We start from the raw sequence: 10,241 nt of genomic DNA on the forward strand, positions 1-10,241 counted from the left end.
ATTAGCATTTGAGTATAAAATTAGCATGATATCTAATCTTTTCAAGCACCTGTAATGGCTCTCAGCTGAGCACATGCCTAACTAACCACATGCATATCTTGATAAATGCTTTAATTTATTCCCTAAATCAAGTTTAGGTGAATTCTATTCTGCACACAGTCCTAACTATAACACTGGTTGGTGCCACTACTTTAATGAAAATGTCCCAGGTCATTCTGTACTTCAGTTGTTAGATATTACTTTTAAAAAAAAAATCGAAGAGCACAGCTATAAAAAGTCGCGGTGAGGAACACAAAAGCCCATGGAAAGTAGGAAATTTATGGTTGTAGTATCTGGGTCAAATAGCAACAAAGAATAGCAAAGATTAAGGATTGAAAATTGCCTGAGACCTAGGTATGATGATGTGAAAATAATCGTGATTATAACAATTGTATGTTTATACAGCAAAAGTTTTATTCTTGTGTGCTAGTACAATAAAGATTTCACCTCTTTATCTCTGGCTTTGAAGAGACGAAGCAAAATGAGTAAACTGTCAGTTTGAATTAATGTTTTGTCATAAATATTTATAGCCCACAGAAAATAATTGTATGACTCTAGGATTGAGCTAATTAGTTATAAATCACATTCTAAATATATTAACATAATTCTTTTACAGAGGTTTTGGCTTTCAATAAATTAATATTAAAATACTTGGGTTAAAATAAATGCAGCAGAAGAAACATTTCTAAACCCAGTGAGTGAACATGAGAGGTTTCCTTCCACTTGTTCCGCTTACTGGGTCTACCCTCAGGGTTAATTCTTTGTAAGCCTTGATATATGATGCCTCTTTTCTTTCAAGTTTCAAAATTAAAACAATGAAGTATAAATTCTTACTAACAGAAACCATGACCTAACACCCCTACGTCACTTAGAAGGACATGCATGCATAAAGGCATCGATAGGTTTGATGGGAGTTTCCAAATCCAGGGGTGTTTAGTCTCATTTTTTTAACCAAAGAATACTTATAATAAAACAAAAGACAATAATTTGTAGGTTGCAAGTCCCAGATCTTGTTTATTTATAAAGCAATAAATATTAGAAGCACAAATAAATTGCACGGGTGTGTAAACAAACTGTACAATGACTGAAGAGTTCAGGAAGGGTTGCCAGAAGACTCCAAGAAGCATATTGTCGTCATCCTGAGTGGGAAGTAAGTTGAGGGAAAAAGTGCTTAGAAGCACTTGCGGTGGACAATGGATGGACCAGCTTCATCATACTCCTGTTTACTGATCCACATTTGCTGGAAGGTGGACAGAGATGCTAGAATGGAGCCACCAATCCAGACAGAGTACTTGCGCTCAGGTGGGGCAATGATCTAGGATAAAGAAAAGCAACAAAATCCTCATTTAACAGTTACATTTCTGAACAAAAAACACATATCCCCAATGTAACAAGCCACTAGATATTTCCTTAAGTATATAAAGAACTTTTCTATAATAACAGTATTGATCTTCAGCAGCTGGTATGAAACATGCAATATTCCTTAAGAAAATCTATAACTATATTTTCCTTTTTTCTAACATTTGCTTCTAATCAATATAATTTTGCTGATTAAATGGAATTTCTTCTCATTTGCCCATCAGCTGTTGACCTCACTTTTGAGTTGTTCCTGTATACCAATTGAATGACGTAGACATTTTCCCCATCCTTACCCACATTTTATAGTACAGAGTCAAATTCCTCACCTTGATCTTCATAGTGCTAGGAGCAAGTGCAGTGATTTCTTTCTGCATGCGATCAGCAATGCCAGGGTACATTGTTGTTCCACCTGAGAGGACGTTGTTAGCATACAGGTCCTTACGAATATCAATATCACATTTCATGATACTGTTGTAGGTAGTTTCGTGAATACCAGCAGATTCCATACCTTGAGAAGAAAGAAGAGAGTAGATCAATAAATTATACAAGAGGCCTTAATGAAGAGAACTCTCAGTATTTCTTCTCATCATTAATATGATATATAACTGCTATGATATTTTTCTTGTAAAATTACTTACTGATTATTAAGTGTTATATAAAGTAATTAAAAAATAGAACTACAGAACTAGCTAAGAAAACGAAAAATTATTTGTTAGAAAGGGTAAGAATCATAATACAGGTGCAAAGGAAAGATACTAAAAATATACTGTAAGAAAAGAAGCAGACACACAAGATAAACTCATTGAGTGTATGGCAAAGGGGGAAAGTTATATAGAACAGAAAATGAGTGTCAGGTTATGTCAGAGTCTCACAAAAAGCACTAGTTGAATATAGAAAAGACAGCAATAAAGATAATGAAAGCCGTTGAATTAGCACTAAAGAAGACAACAGTAACTTCATTTCTTTTTCAGCCTACCCAAAATACAGTCTATACCATTTATAAACATGAAGGCAAGACATAACCAAGACATCGACCATGATATTAGTACTTGGTGGTAATGAAAAAAAAAACAGAAGCAAGTGCTTGTAGGTTGCATTCCAATTCATTAATCTTAACAGGTGCTTCCTGAAAGGGCTGACACCAGATCCACAGTAAGATGTCAGCTGATGAACAACTGCATTTATTGCTCAAGACTTAGAGTATAAGCATCTGCTATATCCGTCAGCTGCACTCACAAACAGCAAAGCTCACCATCTGGACCATGGCAATGTTTAATTACAGTGCATATAAATATACACACACCTTCATTCTATTTTTTTCCCCTCTTAGACACTTTGCTTCTTCATGGGGTCAGATACTGGTTTAAGTGTAAGCCTCAGAAACACAGCACTGAAAGCTATTCTTGCCATCAGTGACACTGAATCATAGAACATCCTGACCCATAAGGATCATGGAGTCCAGCTCCCTAATGATGATATTCTAACTGTACATTTTCTCACTAGGAAATGTTGACCCTAAAACCTGATCTAAAACTTGAAACAAGAGCTCAGAGTTCAACTAATTACTGGTTGAGTTCACATCAAGCACAGCTTACAGGGACCAGAGGACCTAACTCATTATTAATTTATGCTTGATTTAATGCCAAGTTCCGATAGGCAGGAAGAGGAGTGGGACACCTCCTAGATCTTCTGGTTCATTCATACCTCCTGCAGAAAGGAGAATTTCCTGGGAACACTTACCAATAAAGGACGGCTGGAATAAGGTTTCAGGGCAGCGGAAACGTTCGTTACCGATTGTGATCACTTGACCATCAGGCAATTCATAACTCTTTTCCAGAGAGGAGGAAGAGGCAGCAGTGGCCATTTCATTCTCAAAGTCCAGTGCAACATAGCACAATTTCTCTTTGATATCACGAACAATCTCACGTTCAGCTGCAGATATACAGGAATCAAATCAAGGTTTGGAGAAGCAAAATACTAGAGAAAGCATTTGGGCCAAGAGAGACTTGAGGATGTTCACAGGAGGGCAAAGCTGAAGGACTGACCTGTTGTGACAAAGGAATAGCCACGCTCCGTGAGGATCTTCATGAGGTAGTCAGTCAGATCCCTGCCAGCCAGGTCCAAACGCATAATAGCATGAGGCAAAGCATAACCCTCATAAATAGGTACATTGTGGGTGACACCATCGCCAGAGTCAAGAACGATACCTGGGAGAGAAATGTCAGAGAGCAGTTGGAATCACCTAGCAAATGCTTAGAGCCCTTAGGCACAGTAAGCGGCAGCAAACACAACACAAGACAGGAGTCTGCAGGCAGTATAAAGCAGTATCATTCTATTTTAGCCATAAAGATCTTGCCCATTCCTTCTACTTGGCTTGCCTGGACATTTCCTATTTGGTGTGAACTTTCCCATAAAACAGTTGTCTCGTACATATTTTAAGCTAATCCATACAGCCTTCCACTGCTACTACACTGAGCAGAAAGTCTATTTGCAATAGTGATTCTCCCGATCCAACAATGGGCATCTTTCGGGCCCAGTTTAAACCCTTGAACTGCTGTAATACATGTATAAGTGGAGTGTCTTCACAGGACTGTGTCCTCATTTGCGCCATGATCAGCAGCAGGAGAGCCAGTTCCACAGTGCCTCTCCGAAAGCAGTGTAGACAGGTCCATGCTGTCCTTTCCACAGGCTATTTTGTACTAGCTTTTCTGCTACTGTTATCATCAATCACTGTAAACTAAAAATACCTAGTTTTCTGTAAATTTGAATGAGTTATGGAGGGTTTTTTTTCTATTTGGAGTGGGAAGGATGGAGGGTTACTGAAAAGAAAAATCTGAACAGTGCTTGTTTTTTTATTTTACCTGTTGTACGACCAGAGGCATACAGGGACAGGACAGCCTGGATAGCCACATACATAGCAGGTACGTTGAAGGTCTCAAACATTATCTGGGTCATCTTTTCACGATTAGCTTTAGGGTTCAAGGGGGCTTCTGTGAGCAAGGTAGGGTGCTCCTCAGGGGCCACACGGAGTTCATTGTAGAAAGTGTGGTGCCAGATCTTTTCCATATCATCCCAGTTGGTGATGATGCCATGTTCAATGGGATATTTCAAAGTAAGGATACCTCTTTTGCTCTGAGCTTCATCACCCACATAGGAATCTTTTTGACCCATACCAACCATAACACCCTAAGAGAAGAAAATACAGAAAAGCATTATTTCAGGAAGACAACATCACAGAGCCCAAACAATTACATCACAGACAGCTATGCTATTTTCAAGAAAGGTACAAGAAGTCACACCAATAAAAGGTTGTTTAGGAAAAAAAATGAGCACTATTAAAATATTAAGTCAATGGAATTTGAAGTTATCTCATAAAATCTTTTTTCCTTTAATCAGATGAAAGGATTTTTCCCTCTTTTTTTTAAATACATATTTTATTTTCAATCACTTCTTTTTGGTACAAAAGTTTGCCGAAAATAAACTGCACAATATCCTGAGCAGGAAAACATAGAGAAAGACATACAAAGAGAGTTTATAAACAGAAAGATATAGAGGGAAATAAGCCTTCTACTGAAGGAAGATACTGCCAAAATGACTACTGCTATGGACCCCCAGCAGTAACGTATTCACAGTGATGATATACAAATTGCAAAAGTTTTAGGTTTGTTTGTTTGCTAGTTTTTTAAAAAAAACTTACAAACATTTTACCAAGGAAATTGCCGGATAAAAAGTACTGCATTTTCTGTGTGCCGATTTAACTGTGACAAAAGAGAACATGAGAACAGAGAGAAGGAGACTTCAAAAGCAGTGAGAAGATAAGATCAGAGACAGACAAAAGAAGTAGAGAAAATTGAAAGAAGGTGTTTGGTATGTGAAACATCGGGCAGAATGGGCGGGAAGGGCCTTAAACAATCTTCATTGTGCGCAAATTAAGCCCATGGAGATGCGTTTGAACTAGCACCAGCAGCAGGTCTGGCCTGGGGGATGGAGTGGGCAGCAGCTTTGTAGGAAAGGGTTTGGGCTCATTAGGAGAGAGAACAGGGAGAAAGTCAAGAGGAAAGTTGGTGAGTTATCAATAGCGGGGGAAAGGGAGAAAGTGACAGAAAGGAGCTAAGGGACAGCCAGACAGGGGAACTGAAGGAAGCACTGGAAAGACCTGGTCAGGCGTAGCAAGACTGCCGCAAGAAGCGAGGAGAGGGAAGGGCAGGGTATTTGGGACAGGACGAGAGAACTGAGGAGGGAAGGAGTGTGTGGAGGTGACTTCTGGAGAGAGGGGGAAGGTTCGGTCCGGCGCCGGTCCTGCCCCCCGTATTTACCTGGTGCCTCGGGCGGCCCACGATGGACGGGAAAACGGCCCTGGGGGCATCGTCCCCTGCAAAGCCCGCCTTGACCAGCCCCGAGCCGTTGTCGCACACCAGTGCTGTGGTCTCCTCGTCGTCACACATCTTCGGAGGGAGGCACGCACCTGAAAAACAGAGCAGCGGCGCGTCCAGACCCGCGCGGACAGTTGGCAGCTGCCGTCGGGCCCTGCCGAGCCGCCCCCGGGCGGCCCCGCCGCGCCCTCCCGCCCGCTAGCCCGGGGGGCAGAGCTGTCGGCTGGAGCGGGAAATTTGACCGGAGCCGGGAGGATGGTGGCTCCACCGCGCTCCAGGGCAGGGCTGTAGATGGGATCCGTCGGCCGCCTTCTTCTCCGCGCTTCAAAAGGCAGCCCGGCTCGTAGGGCTCTGGGCAGGGCATCGTTAGGGGTGCCCTCGGGCCGCAGACCGAAACGGGAGGGAAAGCGTTTGAAATGGGAGGTGTCGGCCCAGCCCGGAGCACTTCGCCGGCGGCGAGGCGTCGCGCCCCATCGGGCCGCGGCGGCTGGCGCTGCGCGGGGAACAGGGCCGGTGTCCCCGGCAGAAATAACGGCAGGCGCGCAGGCAGAGCAGCGGCTGTACCTGCACCACCGGCATCCGCCGCCCGCCCGTGCCTCCCTCCCGTCCGTCCTGTCCCGTCCCGTCCCGTCCCGAGCCGGCCCCGCAGGGCTGCGGACTCCGTCTCGCAACTCACCAGACCAGCACCGGCGGGGCTGGGGGGGCTGCGCAGGAGAGCCTGGCTGCCGGCTCGGCGGAGACGCCCCGATTTATACCCCCCCGAGGGGCAGCGTCGGCCAGGGCCGCGGCGGGACGGGGCAGCCACCTTCTCCTTATTTGGTCGGCTCCGCGCCATTGAGCGGCCGCGCAGCCATGAATGGAGCCCGGCCAGCCCCGGCGCAGCCCGGCCGCCCGGCCCATGTAAGGCAGGCGCGGGGCAGCGCGCCCCCGGCCCGCCGCATGGCCAAATAGGGAGCCCCAGGCAGCCCCTTGGGGGCCAGCGCCATCAGGGAGCTGGGTGGAAAGGGGGCTGCCCGGGCCCCCTCCCCAGGGCACCCCTGCAGCCCGGCTGGGCTCCTGCCGCCGCCACACCCCGAGGTGTCAACAGCCGCCGGGTGCCGGCCCCGGGGCACCCAGAAACCGGAGACGCTCGGGCTCGGCCGAGGGCGCGGGGGAAACCGTGCGGGTGTTTTCTCTCCCGGCTTTTCCTTCTTTCCACTGAAAAAAAAAAAAGCCAATCGAGCTTTTTAATCGACGGCCCGTGAGGTTACTGCGGTGCCAACAACTGAGGCTTTTCTTCTGCAGGGAGGCAGCATCTACTGCCTGTGTTGCCTTAGGAAGGAGCAGTGCACACTCAATTTCTTTTAAACTTTGATGAGCACATGCAGCAAAAATCGTGCTTTTCTCTGCTTTTGGCTGACATCTATAGCACAGAATGGGATCTGCCCGTTTACATTATTATGCATATATGTAAACTCCTCATTTTTGCTCTTGTAGTGCACACCGGATCAGTAACACATAGTGACACGTGTAGGGCGGAGGATGAGAGAAGGGAATAGCTTGGACAAAAACCAGCTCTGGTATTAATGTAATGTGACAGTTGTTTTCCTGCACAGTTGTTGAAACATCCACATCGATAATTTGTTCCAGCGGTGGAACCCAGAAAATCCATGTATCTTCAGGATTTTTTTTTCGTTAAAAATAGACTGGAGAGGCATCCCTTGAGTGGGTTTGGCCTGGTATGTGAAGGCAAAAATTGTCAACGTGTGTCCCAGAGGAACTGCATTATAATGCAGAGGACGGTGTCCTTCAGGAGCTCAGCTTATGAACTGCCCAATGCCCGCCTGCGTGAGACACAACAGGGGGTGGGAAAGAATTGAGGTTTGGGACAGAAGGGAAGGGCGGGATGTAAAGGTCAAGAGGGAAACACGCAGTAAAGTGGATCAACTGCTTAAACACAGGTCCAGTTTGTTAGACGCCATACAAGGGCTGACAGCTGTCACATGGTTATCTACATCTTAAATGGTGGAAAGAAAGAGCTTGTGAATGCAACTCAACCTGCAACTGGGGGGTTGTGGTGGTGGGGGTTGTGTTTGGTGTAAGACCTACCTTTGCACCACAGTTTGACTCTGACAAAGGGTGCAAGAACTGGAAATCTCCAGCTCCTCGTTTCTAAACTGTATCCAAAGGGGGCGTCAGAGACACTCAGACTTTCATTTCTTCTGAAATCGGAGGTAGTGGAATCAGTTTCCTTATTTCTAGCACAATTAATGAGGTGGTTAGCTCCACCCCAACCCCAATTTATCTTGGGGTCGGGCACAATTATGAGCACAACTAAGAAGCAGATGTAGCAAGAAACTTCTTGGCCATTGATAGCTCCTGCTTTTCTTTAAATGCCTCAAGGAGAGAAAACCTATTTCAGGTGAGATGCTATTTATGTATAAAGGTGTATGTATGTATATTTCATATACGTGTATATATAAAAAATGATGCATGTATATATTATATATGTGTGTGTGTGTGTGTGTGTGTATACATATGCATATATTAATTTTTTTCTCTTAGCTACCTAAGAAAGAAAGTTGTAGAACTGCAAAATACAGTGACCTCAAAGGTCAAAGCAAGGAAAGACCCAGGCCTCTGCTCTGGATAAACTTTGGCTCTTAGTTTTCCTGGTATTGATGAAAAATCAACCAAAATCGATACTAGTGGGATAAGGACCCCAAGTGAGTATATATTTTTCTAAATCAATTAGGCACAAGTAACAGAGAGAGTTGAAACTATTTTGGTGGCAGTGATGCCTGTTTATACAAGAATTCACATATATGCCAGGATGTATAGGCATATACACCCTGGCACAGAGTACCATTTCAGATAAAAAATACTCTACCATATGCTGCTTTCAATTAAAAAAAGAAATCAGCATATTTTATTCCATGGTAAGTTGCCATATATAATTTAAATCTGCTTCTTTTTTTTTCCTAGCACATCTTTTCTACAGAAACCATATAACGTGAGGGCTTGGCCAGCTTCTCCAGCACTAGAGATTATTTTACAGTGTTATCTCAGCTGTTCCTCTGTTCAGAGGTGTTACAGTATTTACATAGAAGTCCGCTGCTGATAGCTGCATTGAATTCCTGCCCAATCAGACCCTCCCTGTCACATCCTACATTCCCTTTGGCTAGAGAGAGAGACAGACTCTGCTGAAACTGAGACAGAGCCAGCTCTTGCTGCAAAATCTACACAAAACAGTCTGTATTTTCTTGTTTCTTTTGTAACGAAATATTGGCTTTCTCTACCTTTTTCTCAAGTTTTAAATTTCTAATCCAGCAGGACTCACATCTAGGATCCTGATGCACTTGAGAGCTCATCAGTCCCTCCTCCCCCTCCCCGTATATTGCAAGGTCAAATGACAAGGCCATCACATAATGTACGTAAATCCGAAATCGCATCTGCTTCCTCGCAGCCATTTGAGAAATACCCAGCTAAAATTATTCCTTTGGCCAAAATCATTCTGCTTTCTGCAATAAAGTGATATTACAGCCTCAAATAAACAAAACAAGCAGACAAAGAAGCAAAAACCCACTGAAGTGTGTTATGCAATGTCATCTAGAGGAAAAATACTCCAGCGTCTGGTGACCAGGGTCCCCACATGCTGTGTACATTTCTCGTGACTTCACTATTGGGAGTGACCCCAGAGACAAACAAAACACTGGCGGTATGGAGCACTGGGAGAGCAGACAGATCTGCAGTGGGCATGATCTGCACGAACTCTAAAACAGCCTGAACAGATAGGAGCATGAAACCTCAATGTGTACAAAATAGTAATGGGGCAGCAAAATTATATATATGTGTATATATGAATGACACGTGCACATGGGCAGAACTGGTTGTATTATTCGACCAATAAGACACTGTCGTGACTGTAGCCAAAACCAGACCATGAGTTCTTCCTCTGCACAGTAAAAAAGTAAATTAAAAAAAATCACACCGCAATCTTATGATGCCCAGGAATCCTCACAACTGCTATTCAGTTTTTGAATGAAAAAAAAAAAATTGTTTAGCTTAAAAATAAAGCCTCCATTCTTCAAAATCTTAAAGCACAGAACACTTATTGGCACAGACTTCAGATTATTTACAGCAGTTAACATTGCATTCAGAAACTGGAAATATGTAGGACCAAGCCCTCTCTGCATTTTTTTTCAGCCTTTCGGATTATTCTTATATTATATGCACATATCCCAATAAAAACAATAAAATTTTCATAACACATCAAACCATTCCATGCACGATATACTCTGACCTAGCAGGTCTTACAGCAGATGACTTCTCCTCTCACTTAAAATCTGCTATTTCTAAATCCAATGCATGATGACATACAAAATCTGTTCCAGCACAGAGCCAAGTGTTACCTCTTTTAAGCCCCAGGCCAGTGTAACCTTTGGAAGAAATTTTACTTTTTCAAGAATAAGAAGCAAATGCCACTCTGAC

At 43.8% G+C, this 10,241-nt stretch overlaps 1 protein-coding gene and 1 long non-coding RNA gene across 2 annotated transcripts; one reads left to right on the top strand and one right to left on the bottom strand.

Moving 5' to 3' along the window:
• Positions 1 to 1,025: 1,025 nt before the first annotated feature.
• ACTC1 (actin alpha cardiac muscle 1) lies at positions 1,026 to 6,536 on the bottom strand. The gene is made up of 7 exons (XM_086748117.1): positions 6,448 to 6,536; positions 5,715 to 5,863; positions 4,260 to 4,584; positions 3,444 to 3,605; positions 3,139 to 3,330; positions 1,725 to 1,906; positions 1,026 to 1,354 (listed from the first exon to the last, which is right to left on the bottom strand). Exons 2-7 carry the CDS (start codon positions 5,841 to 5,843, stop codon positions 1,211 to 1,213), a joined length of 1,134 nt encoding a protein of 377 aa, XP_086604243.1. The 5' UTR covers positions 5,844 to 5,863; positions 6,448 to 6,536; the 3' UTR covers positions 1,026 to 1,210.
• A 1,572-nt stretch (positions 6,537 to 8,108) lies between these two features.
• Positions 8,109 to 10,027, top strand: LOC147600540 (uncharacterized). The gene is made up of 2 exons (XR_015258757.1): positions 8,109 to 8,172; positions 9,081 to 10,027. It is a non-coding gene; the product is annotated as an uncharacterized LOC147600540 (long non-coding RNA).
• Positions 10,028 to 10,241: the final 214 nt, after the last annotated feature.

Source organism: Chlamydotis macqueenii, chromosome 5 (genome assembly GCF_036417535.1).
Source record: "Chlamydotis macqueenii isolate bChlMac1 chromosome 5, bChlMac1.mat, whole genome shotgun sequence".
NCBI classification, from domain to species: domain Eukaryota; kingdom Metazoa; phylum Chordata; class Aves; order Otidiformes; family Otididae; genus Chlamydotis; species Chlamydotis macqueenii.